The sequence below is a fragment of the Martes martes genome, assembly GCF_963455335.1.
Source record: "Martes martes genome assembly, chromosome: 16".
In the NCBI taxonomy this organism is placed as follows: domain Eukaryota; kingdom Metazoa; phylum Chordata; class Mammalia; order Carnivora; family Mustelidae; genus Martes; species Martes martes.
In genome coordinates this window covers 60,855,055-60,875,506 of record NC_137904.1, presented here as the reverse complement: position 1 = coordinate 60,875,506, position 20,452 = coordinate 60,855,055, and the positions used below count along the sequence as shown (strand labels likewise).

General features: G+C 51.3%; 1 protein-coding gene across 2 annotated transcripts in view; it reads right to left on the bottom strand.

Moving 5' to 3' along the window:
* SEC14L1 (SEC14 like lipid binding 1) overlaps positions 1-20,452 on the bottom strand; it is a 54,988-nt gene that overhangs the window by 3,491 nt on the left and 31,045 nt on the right. For both annotated transcript variants that reach the window (XM_080826887.1, XM_080826886.1), the window contains exons 4-15: positions 16,704-16,853; positions 16,458-16,589; positions 14,279-14,407; positions 12,975-13,209; positions 11,407-11,516; positions 9,455-9,644; positions 7,643-7,731; positions 6,542-6,612; positions 5,451-5,622; positions 5,000-5,134; positions 2,931-3,065; positions 674-925 (exon numbers count right to left, since the gene is read on the bottom strand). In XM_080826887.1, the coding sequence (XP_080683013.1) occupies positions 674-925; positions 2,931-3,065; positions 5,000-5,134; positions 5,451-5,622; positions 6,542-6,612; positions 7,643-7,731; positions 9,455-9,644; positions 11,407-11,516; positions 12,975-13,209; positions 14,279-14,407; positions 16,458-16,589; positions 16,704-16,853 (1,800 nt within the window). The remainder of the gene's footprint in view (positions 1-673; positions 926-2,930; positions 3,066-4,999; positions 5,135-5,450; positions 5,623-6,541; positions 6,613-7,642; positions 7,732-9,454; positions 9,645-11,406; positions 11,517-12,974; positions 13,210-14,278; positions 14,408-16,457; positions 16,590-16,703; positions 16,854-20,452) is intronic.

Genomic DNA, 20,452 nt, shown 5'->3' with positions numbered 1-20,452 from the left:
TCTAGGGCAGAATGTCAACCTCTGAAAATTATCTTCTTCACTAATTCTGGAGCTTGAACTATTTATTATAAAACCCAATGAAACACTCTCTTTTCCTCTACTTCTCGGTCCCCCCACTGACAGGCTCCTCCCTGAGAACTGTAACTGTGGCAGAATTACGCATCTATCACGCGGGCCAGAAGCACCTGAGAACCACCGCTCTTAGCATAAGCACTCAACACAACCGGCCACCACTTGAAGAATGAACTGACAGAATTTCTAAACGAATGCAAGGGCTCAGTGAGGGCAGCTAACAGCTCCCCCAGCACGTGCTGGTCTCCCTGCTGTTTAGGGTGACTGTCCTCTCGGGGAAGGCTGGATCCCAGCTGTCCACGGGCACAGAACACCTTTCCCTGCCTTCCGCGTCGCTTCTGTGAAACTAACTTCTCAAGAAAACTCAGGCACTTGAGCTAAAAGTCATGAATTCTTTCCAGAACCCTTGCTCAGGTCTGAGCTCCCTGTCTTCGGAGCCTCCCTGGGCTTCTCGGGTCATTCTGACCGTAACCAGCACTGCACACAGCCACGGGCGCTCCCGCAGACGGAGAGCACCAGCCACGCAGGACAGCGAGGCGGCAGCAGACCCCCCCTTTAGAAGACAAAACCCCCGAGCTGTGGAGGGCCTCGGACGGCCTACCTGCACGCTCTCCCCTTCTCTGCAGATCAGAGGCGACTCCACCATGCTGTAGTCGCGGCCCAGCTGCCAGACTCGGTCTATCAGCTGCACATTGTTCCCTCCTGGGGAAGTGATGCTGTGTGCCCCCAGGGAGTCCTTCTTGGGCGGCTGGGGCGACCTCTTGGAGTGGTAGATGTTGAAGACGATGTCTCCTTTGCACACGTCAAAATCCCAAGTGATCACCGAAGAGGCATCCACGATCTGAATGAGAATCTGGAAGGAGAGAGTGCGTTCAGCGGCAGCCCCCGGGGCCTGGGCCGACACAGTGGCAGCCTCGCCTCTGCGGAGAGCTTCTGGGCCCGGCCATGAGTGTCGTAGGAGGGAGGGAGGCCTGTCGCATCAGCCCATCAGCCGCCTCTTCACCCGCACCCACCGCTCCGCCCCCAGCTTCTCCTGCTCTCCCTCCTCCCAGCCCTCCTGCTCCACGTCAATGGCCGAGCTCCGCGCCCCCCCCCCCAGCTGCACCTGCAGCCCAGACTCCCCACTGCACGACCCTTAGCACCCGACACGCCAGCTCCCGGCCGTAGAAATGCCGTAACAACACAGAGCCGAAGGGACTCAAGGTGGTTCGGAAGTGGTTCCACAGACTGTTCTAGGCTGGCGAGCACAAGGACGTCCCAGAGCAGGTGGGAGCTGAGTAAAGGGCACGTGGAGGAACAGAAGGAAGCGCTCCAGGCAGGGGCAGGGGACAGACTCACAAGGAACAGTGGCAGCCGGGGCCCGCCAAGCGGCCGGGGCAGGGGAGGGCCGCGGGGACTGAGCGCCCACCTCAAACACGAACCTCCTCACAGCGCCCCAGGCAAGGTTCCCAGCGGGGACTGATCAGAGTCAGACCTGAGCGTGTTACTGGGGGCGCGATGGGAGAACTGAGCGTGGTGGCCAGAGCTCAGGCGGCGACGCCCCCTCGTCCCGGGGCGACCCGGCTGGCGCTTCGCCCGTCAGGCCGATCCCGTGACTCCAGCACTGCGGCTTCTCACCACACAGCCACCCACTCGGGATCTCCCTAAACAGTGGATTCCACGGGGCACGACAGTCCTGTCTGGGCGCCGCGACCGTCCTTTCCGCAGCGCAGTGGCTCCCCCGGGGCCAAGCTCTCCGCAGACGCGGCCCCCTGTGCGGACAGGCCCCCCCACCCCGCCTTCACCGCGGGGACACGGAGTTCAGCCCTTATTTCAGGGCTCTTGTGGCCTTGACTTGTGTTTTACTTAACCCCCAGAGCAGGGCTTAGCATTCCGATGTAGAAAACTTCCACCTGCCACATGCCCTGCGACACGTGACAACCGGAGCTCCCCACCACAGACGAGAGCGAGTTACCTAAGAGGAAGAAGGACTCCGCTTTGCCCGCACCGGGCCTCCGAATACGGAATTACTAGAAATAATCCTCCAGACACAGCCATGAAAAATCTGAGATTTCCCCACCGAACCCATGCGTGCGGCAGACCAGATCTGCCCCTGCCTGCTCAAACACGGCAACAGCAGCCGCCTGCGCCACAAGCGGCCACGCCGGGACACACGCCAGCAAGGACGGATGGCAGGTGGCAGTAAGGGGTCGGCCTGAGCGCACGGCCCCAGCGCGCTGAGCGCTGGCTCGGTGCCCCGCGCCGCCGTCCGGAGCAACCACCCCCGAGGCACAAACGGCGCCGCCCAGAGCTCGGGAAAGCGCACTCGGTCGTGAGCCCTCAGCGCCCAGACCGCCAGCGTCACAGGATGCGCAGCGTCAGCAGGACACGGCAGTCCTCTCGCTTCCGCCCCTAATGTGACCGCAAGAAGGGAAAACAGAAAAGTGCTACTTTCTCCAGACCCTGCCTGGCTTACAAAAACGGGCAAATTCTTCCACAAACAGAAATAACCAACGCCCGGTCGTGAAGAGACAGACACGGAAACCAGCCCCACAGAGTCGTTAGATGACCTCAGGCGCAGAGTCCGGGTCCCACAGGGAAGCCTCCCACCAGCCACCCGCCCCGGGCCCGCCGGTCCCTGGCAGAGCAGAGGTCAAGAGGCCTCATCGCCTTCTGGGCGCAGGTCCCTCGAGAGACGCCTGTCCCTCAACGCAGACTTTCACCCCAAAGGTTTGGGGGAAAAAAAATAAACCCTAAAGGCCAAGACCACAAAATGCATTTGATGCTTCCGAAGGGGCTCCTGCTGGGAAGACGCGCTGAGGAAGGGCCCCGGGGGTATGGGGTCCCTGATACCCAGGCCCGCGGCGCGGATGGCGCACCTCGTGCGGGGCTCCTTTGAAGACACTTGCAGACTGGTAGATGGTCTCGGTCCAGAGCCGGAGGTCCTCGTTCTCCAGCTCCTCCGCAGTCCTGTACAGAGACTTGGGGACCAGTCCGCCCTCGGGCACCTCACACTGCAAACACAAACACAGCAGTGAACACTGTGCACACGGAAGGGGTCCTCTGAGAACCAACACTCCGTGGCAGGCCATGTCCTGGCAGGCGCAGTGACCCTGGCCGCTTGGGAATGTAACACGCCGGCACCGTCCTAATGCCGGCTGCAGGACTGAGCAACGTAACTTTTTAAAACTTCTTAGATCTATGTGTCTTACTTTAAATGAGAACAGGTTGACGCTAATCTCCCAGAGAATTTATACCACTACGTAAGAGGTACGGGACTCCATTACTAGCGCTGCTTCGTGGAAAAATGACAAGAAGTTACACAGCACGGTAAAGAGAAAACACGATGCTAAGAAATGTTTTATCCGAGGGGGCGCCTGGGTGGCTCAGCGGGTCAAGCCTCTGCCTTCGGCTCAGGTCATGATCTCAGGGTCCTGGGATGGAGCCCCGCGCATCGGGCTCTCTGCTCAGCAGGGAGCCTGCTTCCCTCTCTCTCTCTGCCTGCCTCTCTGCCTACTTGTGATCTCTCTCTCTTTCTCTGTCAAGTAAATAAATAAAATCTTTAAAAAAAAGTTTTACTCTCAGCAACTACAGGCAGGTTTTTATTATGAGTTATGACAGTTAATATATAATCAACGATGAAAGCTTTGTTGTCTAACCCAAGTCAGATCAATCCACAACACCAGACAGAAAGTAATTAAGGAGAGCCTCTTCTGAGTCCACTTGCAATGGGCTAGGTTAATTAGACATTTCCTAACTGACGTTGACCTAGTGACTCAACACTGAGGTTCAGAGAATCCCAGCACCTCCTACACGATCAGCCTGGGAGGCGGTGAGCCAGAGGCAGCCTCTGTCAGACGGACCCAGCAGGGAGCACAGGAGAGCCTGGACCCACGGATGGATGAGGAGGACTCTCACCGTGGGGAACACGTCACGGTTGGTCCGGCGTGCCGTGAGTGAGGTCTCCCTCTGCTCCAGCTCACAGTCAGAAGGACCAACCACTTCTGGACTGTTCCTAATGTGAGTCGTCTGGGGGTCTCTCCACAGCTGACCTCCCAGGTTAATCTCCCGGCCCTTGGTCAGGAAGGGTCCTGAGGCTCCCCCGCCCCTCGCACCGCATCGTGCCGATATCTGCCATTCTTGATGCGGGACCGAGGCCCTGAAAGCTGAATCCTGCTGCTGTCCAAACTCCTCTAACCAACCCGAAGACTCCCCTGAAAACCTGGTTTGTTAGCTAAATACGTGTATCCAAGCTAGTGTGTACACCTCTCAAAAGGACTTTATTTTCCATAGGCTGATAGAAATCCTTTCTCTAAGGACAACCAGACTCCCCTCTGGCTTTAGCTGTTAACAGAGGAACCCACCTGGGCCTCTGCAGCCTTCGGTCTCCCTCACCCTCACGGGAGCCGGGCGCGCCCCAGGGGCTGTGGTGCTCAAGGACGCCTCATCACAGTCCAGGGCACAGAGGCGGATGTGGTTGCCCGATAGCCTAGCCACGCCGTGAATCAAAGCCCCCAGATGACAGAAGTAGTTCTCTTTACGTGTCCCCTTCAAAATGTCACCCTTATTTAATGTCAAGGGGGCGATCTGGCAGAACCACTTGGAGCTTTTCAAAGTGTTTTTATAAAATGCATAGCTCCTCAGAACAGTTATAAGAATCTGAGCTGCACAGAACTGAGCGAATAAAGGCGCAATTACATTAGGCTCTAAAACAAATTCTCATTATATTTAACAATGAAGAAATAACACATGTTGCCAACAATTACCAAAATGGGTCTATGTGGTTTAGCCCCGGGTCAGAGAAATGTCAGCCAAATAAAGAAAAACAAAACAGAACAAAAAACAATAATCCGAACTGAAAGTCTGAAAATCGTTTATACCAACCAACACCCACCTTTCCCACCCCCGTAAAGCAGCCAAATGCAGAGCGGCTCGCCTTGATACATACCATGCACTCCCCGCTCAGGAAATCTGGAATGATCTCTTTATCGATGTAGTCCAGCAGGCCTCCGGGACCCTGGTAGTCATTTCCTGCATAAATCAGGAATTTCCTTCTGGTGTTGTCATCAATGAATGGACTAACCTGCAGGTAATGAGAAAAGACCAGGCAGTCATTTCGCTTTGCTGTGTGATTTCCAAAGATTAAAATTACCATGTGACAGAATGAGTCGGGGGGGGGGGGGGGCAGGGAGCCTGACACACTTTTTCCGTAACGTCTATTTGTGTGACAAAAGGACTCTCAGGAGCTCTTTCCTCCCTTCAGTGGTTTGAGGGGGCCTGTATGTTTCCACATTTGCTATTTCCTGACTAGTTAAGACGAACAGACGCGGGGACAGGAAAGCCGGCCCAGGCGCCTCGTAAGTGGCTCCGGGCTTCGGCAGCGGCGCAGCCACACCCACCAGCGTCCAGAGGACCGGGAAGACGCGGGGAGCGCGCAGAATGAGGAGGCGGCCGAGCGTCTCGGGGTAGTTGGCCTCCACCACCTCTATGATGCGCAGCAGGGCCTTGACGCCGGGTCTCCACAGGTGGCGCATGTTGAGCCCCTCCAGGTCCACCAGGCAGGTCCACGAGCTGCAGGGGTGCAGACGTGTGAGCCACGCACTAGGCACCCACGCGTGCAAACCACGTCCTAAGCGATCTCCTTCTTGACAGTACGAAACCGCCATTTAGAGCCGTTTCCAAAACCAGACCAGTTTCTAAACCGTCAGGCGCCAGGAACTGCGCTTCCAGCCCGTGGCCCACAGCGCACGGACCCGTGGGGGAGCCCCATCCCCGAGCAGCAGAAGCTCAGCGGCTCGCTGGCGGCGACGAACCCCACTCGGACCCGTGCGCGACCCCGCAGACACAGCGCCCGACGCGCTGGGCCTGACTCGCCGGGCCACCTCGACGGACCGAGCGGGGCACGAGTCTGGCTTCTGACGCCCGGCGTGCCTGAAGCGCCAGCAGCTCTGCCCCAGCAGACACGTACTGGAGCCGACGCTGCAGCCAGGACCGGACCCTCGAGACTCCCTCCTGCCCTCCCAGGCACTGCCCTCCCAGGTCCCCCGCTGGGCCTTCCTATGTCCACCCCCGCGCCACCGCACATTTCCCAAACAGTTCACCGTAGCGACAAGTATGGCTCAGAAATGCAGAATAACGTCCTCGCAGCCCTGCTACTAAGACAGACAAAGCCGACCTGTGCCCCGGGGCTCCCGAGGACCCGCGGACTGACCGGACAGGCCGACCCACTCAGGCCGAGGGGACAGCAGTGCCTCACTCAGGGCTACAAATACCAAAATCCAGCACCTATCCCTCCCAACTGACCCAACTGCATGGCTTTCTGTCTTCTACCTTCTGGAATACTGCAGAAAACGGGAAGCTATTTAGACTTGGTTCTAGAAATCTAAAAGCCTAAAAATCAAACCAGATTTTGGCCCCCAAAGTCAACTAGAGATATTTATTTACCCCACATTCTCAATAAGCTGGAAGGAAAAACAAAATCAACATCTACCTGATGGGTCGACCGAAGACTTTTGTATTTTCTTCACACCGTCTCAGCCCTTCTTCGTTTATGGAGAGAACCTGTGTGTGAAATGGCCACAAAGCCCACGATTAGTCTAAGTAACGGCACCGCGTCAAGCTATGAAACAAAGTGACAATCACACAGCCCGCTGAGCAGAGAGCCCGATGCGGGGCTCGATCTTAGGACCCTGGGACCATGGGCTGAGCCGAAGGCAGACGCTTAACCCACTGAGCCACCCAGGCGCCCTTGTTTGTTTGGTTTTTAATTTAAGCACATCCTTCTCTTCATAACTGCCCACACTGCGGAGGCTGAAATGGGGGGGGGAGCCTGGACTTCGGGGGGCAGGAAGAAAGCATTTATAATCGTCCAGGTAAGAGATGTGAAGACCTGCGAGTAAGGAAGTGCCAGGCAAAGACTACTATGAAGAAGCCTGACCTGAGAGACAGCTCGAGAGGAGAGGGCAGGGGTGGGACCAAGCCAGGGAAACAAGAGGACCCAAAACCGGTCCCCACGAAGTCACCTTGAGTGACTATACAGATTTTTTTGTTGATGCTTCCCTGTGAAAAACATTTTTATAACTTCTGTGCCCTCTTTTGAAATTTTAGAAATACATTAACAGATTGGCCTGTTTTTAAATGGGAATTTTATGTTTTAATTATCATTGCTTTGAAAACATGCAGTTTTTACAATTTTATTATATTAGTCATCACACAGTACCTGATTAGTTTTTTTTTTATTAGTTTTTGAAGTGCTGTTCCATGATTCACTGCCTGCATCTAACACCCGGCGCTCATGCAGCCTGTGCCCTCCTTAATACCCATCACTAGGCCCACCCATCCCCATAGCCTCCTCCCCTCTGAAACCCTGTTTGTTTCCCGGAGGCCACGGTCTCTCGTGGTTCATCTCCCCCTGTGATTCCCCGCCTGCATTTCCCCCTCTCGTCTCCTAATGTCCTCCATGCGATTCCTCATGTTCCACAGATAAGGGACTGGCCTAGTGACGAAAGCTCTCCATGCTCGCTACAACACGGTGAGATCCCCACGCTGCTGGCAAAGGGAGGGGGCAGCGACCTCCCCCGGAGGCACTTACGTATCGCAGCAGAGCCTCCTCCCCGAGGGCTCTCACCAGGCCCTTGGTGTCCATCTGCCCCAGCCGGAGCACGTACAGCGGCCGCCCGTCTGCAGGAGGGGAAGGAAAGGGATGATCGGCTGCATTCCTGAAGAGAAGCTGACAGTGCCACGCGAGCAGCCTTAACAAGGAGCGCGCTCTCCCACTCAGAAGCCGCGGCTGGCTGTGTGTGGACAGGAGCTCCCCCCAGCCGCTGCCCCTGTGCCCAGGATAAGACACACCAGTCACTTCTCAGCCTCTCATCTGGCTCTAACGACCGGTACTGAACGGGGTCGCCGCTAGGCCTCCTCACTTCAACCACCAGGGGGCGGAGCAGAGCTGACTTTCAGTGGCGGGGGTGGGGGGGTACACCTCAGAATATCCACAGAAACTTTTTTCTGTGATTATGGAGTATTTTAAAATTTTGTTTCTTAGAGAAAACACCTTTTTTTTTTTTTTCCCATTTCACGAGTTAACAAAACGTTAACGTCTAGATTTTTTTAAAAGCCAGGGTCCCCTGATTCCCGCCCCCAGGATCAGGATAAATGAAGACTTCCAGGACATTTTTAAATCTGCCCCAAGCAGCACATGTTGGCTCTACGTGTTTACAGCCCGGAGGTGTAGCAGATGGAACCCGAGAGGAACCTCCCTCACTATACAAATGCCCTGTCTTCACGGGCCAGCGACAGAGGGAGAAAGATCTCGGTGGCCAGTGTCCCCTGGAGTCTGCAGAGTCTCTAGAGCCTGGACTCCTGACACTCGGTGCCACAGGGGAGCGACAGAAAGGCCAGGGATGGAATCTGCTACTGACAAGCCACTGAGACTTGTCTTCTGATACTGGAGGGTCAGCCCTGTCATCTTGACAAAGAAGTCCAAATTTTCCTTGTATTTATCAGCCGGGATGGGTCTAGATCTGTTCTACTTAAAACAAAAAGGTCTTTCTGCTCCTAAATCTTGTTGAAAGGAAGATTTATAAAAGGTGTCTCCCATATTTATATAATACATCTGTTAATGTTTCACGACCAAACTTTAATCTTTGAAGGGTGGGAAAGTACGATAAACATATGTCGCTAGGAAAAACACAGAGCTACAATTAATCTGGGAAAGTATAGAAGATGAGGTCCGGAAAACAGACAAATCCGAGCTACTCTGTTTTGGAAGAATCTGCTGGGGGGGGGGCAGTTCCAGGGCCATCCTCGGGCCCGCTCTACACCCACGATTCTGTTCTGTCCACGGTCCAGCTCTGAACCAGCAAACAGTGAGCATGACTCTGGCAAACGCCGGCTTTCCTGCAAGGTGCGCTACATACAGAAAGCGATCCAAGAGAACTGCGCTCGGCTTAACTTACCCTTCGTTTTCGAGGCATCACTTCCTTGGCTTGTGTTTTGCTTCCTGCCCAAAACACAGCTGAAGTTCCTCACTGTTTTGATATAGAAAACCTGGCTACATATTGTCCTAGATCTTGTAGGGATTGCAGTTAATGAATGTTCCTTTACTAGCACTGTGCTCCTAAAAACGCTGCCTTCCAACATGCCGGTTTTTTTAAATGAATCAAAACAAAGTCTTTGTGACCAAGAGAGGAGGGGAAGAAACTTGGTGGCCAAGGGGCCACGAGCCGAGAGAAGGAGCAGATAGCCTGCCCCTGCTGCTCTATGGGGGGCTTTGGGGGGCTTCCGAGGGGAGGGGTGGAGAGGGGCTAGACGTATGGATGGACCCCCCCGCTCTGTTCCCCGGACGGGCCCCTTCGACCGCATGCAGTGTGGCCTTGAAGCGTGTCCAGGACGCCCAGCCCACCTTTGTCGTGGTGGTGCCAGCCCCCCGCGTAGTAGTCCTGCAGGACCTGCGGGGGGCTCCAGGTCTCCAGAATGTAGTCCACCTGGTGCTGCTTTCGCCAAGTCAAGGACTGACACAGGATCTCTCTGGCTTTGTCGATATTGAAGTCCCGGGCGCGTAAGAACCGAAGAATATGCTCATCTTTCGGGATCTAGTGAGAGGAAAAGATGTTTCTAAGCAATGTTAAAAGTTGCTAAGGGGGAAAAAAAAAACCAAGTTACTAAGGGAAAACACTCTAAAACACCACAGGGAGCTGCATTATCGCGCTACTTAAAACTAACCGTTACTAAAGAAAACCTTCCTCAATGCTTTAGAAAATCGGTATCGTTAATCGGAATAATCTTTATCGTGGCCCATTTCAGTTTTGGCCAAGTAGAGCAAAGGCATAAATAATTAGTTAAACATCAGATGCTTCAATTCCGGGACTGACTGAGGGTTATGAGCCGGGCGCGCTTCTCTGCACTTTCAGGCCACTAGAACAAGTGTGACAATACACAAGTGCTGACTGTGGTCAGGCTGGTGACATCCGTAACGCACTCCTCCTCTAAAGTCTGCTACCGTGTAAGGTGACCAAAACCACGTCGGAGTCTCCTCTGGCCTGGCCGTCTTCCTCTGTGGCCACGTGCTCGCCGCTGGTCCACAGGGGACAGGAGGGCGGCGGGAGGGGAGCCTGCCAACTCGCCCCGCTGGGAGAGCACGAGGCACAGAGATGGCGTCGCTGCCGCCCAAGCCTGGCTTCAAAGCCTCACCCCAGTGCTCACTCACCTCAGGCAAGTGACTTCACTGCTCTGTGCCTCAGTTCCCTTCTACAACAGAAACGCCACCACCTCAGGGAGGACCTCATCGATTGTGAGAGCGCCTGGGGCAGGGTGAGCGCACCACAACTGACAGCTGTGACGACAGTTGCTGTGGTCTCGACAAGTGACACTGAACAGTCCTCAGAACGTGGCTCTTGTAACCCGGGCTGATGGCTGACGGAATTCGAGTGTGGGCCCACTCCGTGCAACCCCAACTTCCCTTTACTAAGTGACACCAGTACCCAGCCGGACATGCCAGTCTGCCGGTGCTCGCCACCAGTCCCCTACCGGTATGAAGCTTGTCAGAAAAACCGGATTTCTTAACAAGGCTAAAATTCTACCAAAAACCTCAAAATGAAAGCTCAAACACTTCTGGTCTTGGAACCATCTGTGAAATCCTTCCAAAGCTTCTGAAAATTAAACCATCTGAATCCTTGGGGGCGCCTGATGGCTTGAGTGTCTGGCTCTTGGTTTCAGCTCAGGTTGTGATCTCAGGGTTGTGGGATCGAGTCCCAGGTTGCGCTCCTCGCTCAGCAGGGAGTCTGCTGGATATTCTCTCCCTCTTCTTCTCCCTCTATCCCTCCCCCCACTCTATCTAAAATAAATAAATAAATAATCTTTTAGGGGCGCCTGGGTGGCTCAGTGGGTTAAAGCCTCTGCCTTCGGCTCCGGTCGTGATCTCGGGGTCCTGGGATCGAGCCCTGCATCTGGCTCTCAGCTCAGTGGGGAGCCTGCTTCCTCCTCTCTCTCTGCCTGCCTCTCTGCCTACTTGTGATCTGTCTGTCAAATAAATAAAATAAATTAAAAAAAATAATCTTTTAAAAACCTGAATTTTTGGAATATAATATTGCCTTGTAACTTGACCTGTCATTATTTTTAAGGGAGACCCTCCTCTGGTAAACCTCGAAAAGCACAGCTGATCGTACACAGCAGGGCATCTTGACTCGCCAGGAGGGACTTGGATGCCACACCCAGAAATACAGATCCCCCGACACTGGGACTGAGAGGGACATCCCCAGCTATGGCAATTGGGAACATGTACTCTACGAAACTATGAACAGGACCAGGTCCAGAGCAACAAAGACAGCACCGTGCACAGGGGGTGTGGGTTCTCACTTTGCCCTTATGGGTCTCCTGGAGCCACTGGCGAAGCCGGATCAGGCAGCTCTCCTGTAGCGGGGTCAAATCACCCAGGTACCTCTTGATGTAATCCGCGTCTAGTTTGTCTGCAACAGAAGTTACAGGACAACATTTACACAGAGAACACTGGAACGTGAAGGCTTCCAAACTGGTCCTGCTCAGCAAAGTTTAAGTGTGGTTCCTTGAGTCGAAGAACTGAACAACACCCCAAGGACCGCAGAGCCAAGCCGGCACCCTGGAGACCCTCGGTGATAGTCTGTAAGATCAAATCACTGACCGAGCCCCAGGTCCAGCTAGTGATTCAGTTATATTCCCTGATCACTGTGTGGTCAACTCTATTTGCATAATTGCAACACTACTCACAACAGGAGAAAATCTGTAACAGATGATGAGTGGCTATTTTAATTCAAACTTATATAAAGAAGACCTACGTGACATAAAACTATGAAATAAACCAAGCATGTAGACTTAAACCTATTCTGAAAAGAGCTACTGTGCTCAAGAATACAAGAGGGGTGCCTGGGTGGCTCAGTGGGCTAAAGCCTCTGCCTTCAGCTCGGGTCATGATCTCAGGGTCCTGGGATCGAGCCCCGCGTCGGGCTCTGCTCAGCAGGGAGCCTGCTTCCCCCTCTCTCTCTGCCTGCCTCTCTGCCTACTTGTGATCTCTGCCTGTCAAATAAATAAAATCTTAAAAAAAAAAGAAAAAAAGAATACAAGACATCTTCTTCTTCATGATCGGGTACCTAAAATACAGCAAACGCTCACGAGGTGGAAAAATAAAACGTGTCCCCAAACCAAATTAAGTCTCCGCCACGTGCGACCTACTGAATGGCAAACAAATCACAGTTTCGCTACAGAGAAGAAAGCGTGGAAAGAGAAACCAATACTTCAACAAAACTTAGGAGTGGTAGAATTTTCTTGGGTGGTTTCACAGTGGGCGTCGCTCTGAGAAATAAACAGGTGTGTGCACGTGTTGTGTGTACACGTGCACGTGTTGTGTGTACGCACATGTGTTTAGCACAGCACACCAGCTATGTGCAGACCCCAGAGCCAGCCACCTCAGCTCAGTCCCAGTGCCACCACCTGCCGGCTGTGTGACTCCGTGCAAGTTACTCAGCTCCTCTGGGCCTCAGTTCACTCATGCAGAAAATGAGGGTAATAAGCACTTTGTAGTGAGACGGAACCACGGTCAAGTGAGTAAATTTTCATTAAGTGCTGACAACAGGGCCTAGCACAGAGTGAGTATAAGGTGTTTGATGGTGATACAGCTGTGAAAAGGATTAGTTGCTACCTTTCATTCACTAAAGATGCCCTCAAAATAAACACACTTCCTGGTATCAAAAGAATAACTTGATATGACTCTTCCTGCCCATTAAAAAACATTAAATGTTTCTTCATTCTAGGAAAAAAATAAGAGGTGGCAAAGGGACAGTAATGATCTCCACGCGTCCTCAAGAAACAAGCACGGGTGGAGGAAGCAGAGGGGAAAGGACCGCACGGAGTCCCCTGGCCTGGCTCGCGGGACGACCCTCTCTCCTACGCACCGTCCGGGGTCCCCGCCGCGGGCTCGGGTGGCCCGCTGGGGCTGCTGAGGGCCTCGCTGCCCGGCCCCTCCGCCTGAGCAGCGTCTGGAACCACAAGAGCCAAGGACGCTGCCTGCTTCTGGCACGACGAGGAGGCCTCCGAGGACGGGGCAATGGAAGGCGGAGTCCAGCGGGGCACAAACGTTACGCCTTCCTCTTCCAGCTGGCGAAGATAGTACTCGATTATTTCTTTTCCCTTTAAGACAAAACCAATTTTAAGGTAAGCATATATTCAACGTTCAAATCTTTCATCTCCCGCAGGTTTTTAAAACACTAATAAAAACTGAATTGCTACAGAATAAACCTATAAAAAGAAAAGTGAAATGCCTTTGTGTTTTTGTTTTTCATAATTGTTTTACTCCCTCTTCTCCAAAGGTCTAGGAAATAATATCTAAAGAGACGGAATTTCTTTTTAGGACTAGTTAGAAGCACTGATTTATCCCACTTGTACTCAGTGTATGCTTTGTGTCTCCATCCAAATTCGAACACCTTGAGAAGAAAGCAAGCCTTCCAGAAGCTCTCAGAACCCCACATGGATACACTTCACAACCATATTCCACACCAACACTGAGCAGTGGGATAAAAATGAGAAGGAAAGTGGGGCGCCTGGGTAGCTCAGTCGGCTAAGCCTCTGACTCTTGATTTTAGCTCAGGTCATGGTCTCAGGGTTGTGAGTTCAAGCCCCACATCAGGCTTTGGGCTCAGCGGGGAGCCTGTTTGAGATTCTCTTTCCTTCTCCCTCTGTGCCTTCCCACTGCGCTCACGCACTCCCCCGACCCAATCAAATAAATAAATCTTAAAAAAAAAATGACAAGGAAAGTTTTTCCATGGATAATAATAATCCAAAGGCTGGGGACCCCCAGGAGATCCCCGGCAAGCATCTCCTCGAGCAGTGCCTCCTCCCCACAGACCCGAAGGTGGCAGCTGGGGCTGCTGTACGCCGGATGCTCCCGCTTCACCCAGCCCACCCCAGCCTGCCAGTGATTCTAAGCAGGGTGCCACGGTGGGTGGCCACATGCTCCCCCTTGACTGCACTGGCTGCCAGCATCATCTGAGACCCCATCCTACCCTACACCGCCCTGGAACACAAGGCTCGGGGAAAAGCCGAAGTCCTGAGTCCTTCAAGAGTCCTTCAAGACAAGTCCTTGTCTTGAAATGGCGGGGATCCCTGAACGCCCATTTCCAGCCTTCTGAAAACACTGCCAGCTCGAAGCACCTCAGAGGCTCTTGCCTCCCCTTTCCATAAAATCCCAATGTGGACTCACTTTTTTAATGTTGCTGGTGTACTGTTTCATTGCAATTTTTTCCACTGTACTTTCAAAACCAAAGAAAGATTTAATATCTAAACTTGCAGACTGTTCAAAACAAGTCCAATCTTCATTTTCAGGGTGAACCTATAGATAAATGAGAGATATTCCCATTAACTATGCTGACAACTGACAAGGTCATTTGCTCTTCAATCAACTGGTAAACAAAAGAAAACATTTAATTTGACCAATAATGTTATTATCATGAAAGCACTAGATGGAAAAATGTACAGAAAGATTCAAAATCATGAAAAGACTTAAATAATATTTCTAAAATACTCTAAAAAATTTCTTTAAATGACTGTTCAAAGGAGAGCTTCAGGGGCGCCTGGGTGGCTCAGTGGGTTAAAGCCTCTGTCATCTGCTCAGGTCATGATCTCAGGGTCCTGGGATCGAGCCCCACATCGGGCTCTCTGCTCAGTGGAGAGCCTGCTTTCCTCCCTCTCTCTGCCTGCCTCTCTGCCTACTTGTGATCTCTCTCTCCGTCAAATAAATAAATAAAATCTTTAATAAAAAAATAAATAAAATCTTAAAAAAAAAAAAAAAGGAGAGCTTCCTTTTCATTCTTGGTTCACCCGTCACTGTATTTACTGAGCAGCGTTCTCCATCATAAACAAATCAAAGATCCCAGCCTTATGAAGCTGACAGTCTGGAGGGGGAGAATGGCAATTAGCCGTAAACACAAGAAGTAAGAAATTCTGTCGTTGTTGGAAGACAAGTGCCATGGGACAAAGGTACGGAGGTGGAGCTAAAAGGACCAGGGTGTGTGCTGGGGTGGGGCGCGGCGCAGGGAGGCAGCTGAATTAAACAGGGTGTTCAGGCCGGCAGCATACAGAAGGGCAGACAGAGAAGAGACTGAAGCGGGGGGGGGGGTGGGGGGGGGTGGGGGGGGTGGGGGGGGTGGGGCCTGCAGCTCGGTGGTCAAGCAGAGACCCGGGGCAGAGGCTCCCAGCAGAGGGCGCGCTTGCAGCAAAGGTCCTTAGGGAAGCACGCCTACGAGATCGGAGCAGCAAGACCGTGCGTAGGCTTGTGCACAAGGCAGGCAGGACAGCAGATGTGTGATTACGAGAAAATGCAAGGCCTTATAAGCCACTGGAAGGCCCCTGGGCTCCTCCTTTGAGGGAAATGCAGTAACACTGCACAAAGAATGCCATGATCCGATATACTTTAGAAGGATCATTTTGGATTCAGTGCTATGGATATGTTGTAGGACGGTACCAGAGAAGCAGAGAGACCCTATAAGATCCTTCTAATAATCTGGTAACAGAAGTTACTGAAGACGGGGCGGCAGATAAAAGCCCTCAGCCTCATCCTAGAGGAATGCATTATAGGTATCCCCCCTCCCCAGAGTCTGCATTCCACCACTTTGCTTTTCTGAAAGATCTACGTATTTACCTAGTTTTGATAACCAAAAGAAATCCAAAGAGGATTTCTGCTTTTAGGAAAAAGGGCAAAAAGCAAAAACAGCATTCACTGTTTGTTTTGCAAAAGCTATTAGAGAGCAGCTCACAGCCCAAGCCCAAGCCGTGAGACGGGCACCAAGGCCCCTCCTGGAGAGCCACACTCAGCATCCCAGCATCAGGACTCCGGAGCCTAGAGCCGAGTCTCTGAGCATCTGGGCTTTATCTGCATTTACTTTGTGCATTTGTTAGCAAAATGTGTCCTAAGGTCTCAGAAAACCCTAAAGCGGTTATTTTTTTTTGAGTCTAGGAACGCTAACAAATTTTTCCATACAAATTCATGGTAATTTGCTGTTTCACTCTGCCCCATTTTGGCGTACGTTCACAGGAACGCTCTACTTTCAGAGAGCGGAGGAAAACTAGCTCGGGCCCTTCCGTATATACTTCTAGAGTGTCAGAGTGGCGCCCGAGAGGAAGGGACACATTAAGGTAACATTTAAAGACAAATCAAGGCATCACCAGGCTCCCGTAACTGCTACGATAACGTAGTCCATTCTGCAGTAAACCATACCCGCCACCCTGCTGATCCCACCAATGAGAAATGAGGGACCACAGCTGCTGCGGAGCCACCCTCCGAGACAAGGCAGCGGATGGCGGTGACAAGTGGGAGCCAAGCAACCCCCCACCCAGAGTGCGGCGGCCGCACGCACGTCTGTCCCCGAAGGCCGGTTACTCACGGTGTAGCAGCAGTGCTCATTGATGATGACCCGATTAGAAAAGGTTTCGTTGTGGGCCTCAATGTGCAAAGTACGTTCCCGAGAATTCAGTGAGTTTTTCTGGACAAAATAAACATAATCAACTCCTGCAATCTTTAGAAAACAAAATGAAGAGAAAAAGGGCTTATTAATAACACCAAATGCAACACGGGCTTTGAATATAAGTTCCTCTAGTTTGGGGATGGCCTAAGGTGTCCCCACAGGCACCTTTTTAAGCAGCCTCGGTGCGTCTATGTCTAGCTTACAGCGCCGTTCTATAACGTGAATAGCCCCGTCTTCACTCTTGAACTCATTCACAGTGTCACTGTCCACAAACATCGGGATCAAAGGACACGTAGGAAACCTCCTTTCATAGGCCTGTAAAAGAATTTTTTAAAAAAGAAATTGAACAGAGATGCAACACTGATATTCTCCCTGGGGAAAAAAAGCATCTCTTAATACATGTCAACGTGTTACATCAGAGCCATCTTCCTCTTTACATTATAAACTTTTATTGAAAAAAAAAAAAAGACATTCTATGTTCATGGATTGGGAGACTCAACACAGTAAAGATGTCAACTCTCCCCATATGGATATAGAGGTTTAACATAATTCCTTCAAAATCCCAGAAAGGCTTATTATTTTTTAAGCTACAGACAAGATTATTTTAAAATTGATAAGGAAAAGCAGAAGAACTGAAATAGCTATAACAATTTTGAAACAGAAGACTAAATTGGGAGGAGTCACTCTACATGATACGGTATTAGCGCCGACAACATAGTTACAGTGATCCAGGCTCTTGGTACTGGCAGAGGGATAGACACAGAGATCAATGGACAGAGCAGAGAGCCGTAAACTAACCCACACAAATATGCCCAACTGATTTTTGACAAAGGTGCAAAAGCAATTCAATGGAAGAAGTGTAGCCTTTTTTTCCAACAAATATTACTGGAAAAATTGCACACTAATAGGCAAGAAAAAAAAATGGACCTCGGGACTAAAAATGGACCTAAACCACATGCCTTATATAAAAATTAACTCAAAATGGATCAAGGACGTAACCATTTTTGTAACCTTCTTGAGATGACACCACTATAGAGGCACCTGGGGGGCTCAGTTAGTTGAGTGTGTCTGGCTCTTGGTTTCAGTTCAGCTCCTGATCTCAGGGTCATGGGATTGAGCCCCGTTTTGGGTTCCACGCTTAGCACTGAGTCTGTTTGAGATTCTCTCTCTCTCTCTCCCCCTCCGCCTCTCCTCCCCTAAAAGAAATTAAATAAACTCTTAAAGAAAGAAAGAAAGAAAGAAATGACACCAATGTAGAAATGAAGAACAGATGAGCGGTTGCTGTGGGGTAAGGGCAGGTGGGGTGTGACCGTTACAGGATAACAAAGAAAGATGCTTGGAAACTGTTCTGTATCTTCACTGCATCAACATCAAGCCCTGGTTCTCACGATGTACCAGAGTTTCCCAAAATGCTACCAGTGGGGGAAAATGGTTAAAGAGCACACGGCATCTCTCCATATTATTCCTTATGAATAATGTATTATCAATATATCGTGAATCTTCGATTATCACAAAATAAAAAACTTAATTAAGAAAAGAAAGTTTCAGTTGTTATATAATTCATCCAAGCTTTCAGAACACGCACTCAGGCACCTGAGTTTGCTGTGTGTGTGTGTGTGTGTGTGTGTGTGTGTGTGTGTGTGTGGTCATCTGTGAAGACAACTTCGCTGAAGACCTTGCTACATTCACACTAAAACCTAAGCCACCCAGCAGCTCACAGGGGTGTATGAGCAGGAAACCACTGGACTCGGGATGACAAGTGTCGGGCTGTAAGAAGGAGGATAAAAAAGAAGCCCAGGGCCGGGGCATCACTCCTCCAGCAGGTGGCCTAAAAATGGGGGGAAGGGGAGGCTGACTTCCCACCTCAATCACAACCAAGCACAGACTTAAGAACTGTACGGTGTTAAAAAGATGAATGAAAATCTGAAGGCAACGCAAACTGCTCTGATCCTCCCTCGGACTAGGCGCGAGTGGTCTGGGGCATCAGCAAACTAACGAGAGTGCCGTTTCTGCAGAAGTTTCCTGATGGGCCCCGTGAACAGGCCTGATGTGTGAACAGAAGTAATACTCCGATCACAACAGCTTTGCTGAAACCCCGTTATGCACCAGAGCCTCCCACCAGCCCCCGCTCCGGCTGGTTTTCACTAGTCCTGCTGCGGGTGACCCACAACCCCCGTACATCTCTCCTCCCGCTCCGTAACATCGAAGGGTTACAGCAACCTGAAACCTTTGGTCTGTGCTGCTGCCATCTCCATATTTACCAGATCCCACACTAGCGAATGTGGGAGGGAGGAGAAACGGAAGCAGACGGTTCAGGAAAGGGAGTCAGGGTAACATAAAAGCGTGTCCTAAGAATAAGCAAGTGCATAAAGGCTTGAGGAGAAAGAGAACACCCTTAAGCTTTGGAGAGTTCGTGGTCTGGGAAGGCTGCACGGAAGAGGAAGCAATGACACTGGTCTGTTTATAATCAGCAAGGAGGGGAGAGATGTCCAGGAAAGAGAACCCAGGAGCACGCCTCAAGGGAATGTCGGGGTGCAAAGAGGCACCCAAAGCTGGTGGGGGGGGGATGGTGGGCTGCGGTGACACTGTGACAAGGCAGGTCTCTACTGGGACTGACTGCATGGCCAGGCCCTGGGGGTGCAGTGCTGGTCGCCCTGGAGCTGACCACCTCTGCACAGGATAGAGAAGGAAGGAACTGGACCATGTGATGAGAGTCGCCTTCTCAGAAAATTAATGACAGTCTTGCATAGGGTAGTCTGGAAGGGAGGCAAAATTTATGTGGCCACCAGTTGTATTTGGTTTTTTGAATGTTTTTACTTTGAAAGTCAGAAACATTCTTCGTATTTATCTACTCCCCTCCTCCACTCAAATACATTCTGAATTCCATTACTGCTAGTCTTGATAAATCACACAGTATTTGTCTCTTAATGCATTTTAAATAAACAACATTTAAGAAGTTTATCCAACTGCTCAGATAACACCACAGATAAGTCTCAAGGAGGCCCTAAAATTTGTTAAAGCACTACACACAGGAACAATTCTAGAAAAAAAATTTGCTGTCATTTGTTCTACAGACACTGAAAACCATCTAAACCAACTTCCAAACTGTAATGCATCAAACAAACAAACAAACAAACAAGCTGGCTTTGTACATTGCAACAGCCTGACATACTGAAAACCCGAGAACACGAGGGCTTCAAGCAAAACAATTCTCTTTAACCCACTGAGCCACCCAGGCGCCCCAAAACAATTCTCTTTAGGTTACATAAAGGAAAAAGCAAACACTCGCCAAGAAACGACATAAGCTAGGCTCTCTCCTACCCAAAGGTCTATTAGATCACTTTCCAAATACCCACAACAGCTTTTAAACTCCTGAAAGAGAATGGCCGGCACAGGGCATTTCCCACGCAGCCTGGCCTCTGATTCAAAACGCAGTACAAACACCGCGTTCCCGGTAAAGCCATCCGGCTGCGGAGACGCCTGTGCACAGACGCTCACCCGCACCTTAGGCGGCAGCCCTGCAAGCACGGGGCCGGAAGCATCCACCTCCCTTCCTCCACGCGCTGGTCACCCTGCCCCAGGCGCGTTACTCAGCCACAGTGCAGACACCAAGTGCCATTTCTCTTGGCATTGCCTAAAACGTCACTGTTCGATAAACACTCTTTGACTTTTGGAACAAAACCTTCCTAAATAAACCAATGAATCCAGCTTCTCATTTCTGTGCTCCCCTAACCTGGGCCAATCTTTCAGAGATACATAAAAGGTTAATGAATTCTGCATACCATTGGCACAGAGAACCCTAACTTTCTAGAAGCCTGCAGAAAGCCTTTAGTCTCTGAAATTGCTTACAGACCCCAGATTCCGGGTTCCAGTCCCAACTACAACCTACTACGCTGCCACAACCTCTGAAAAAT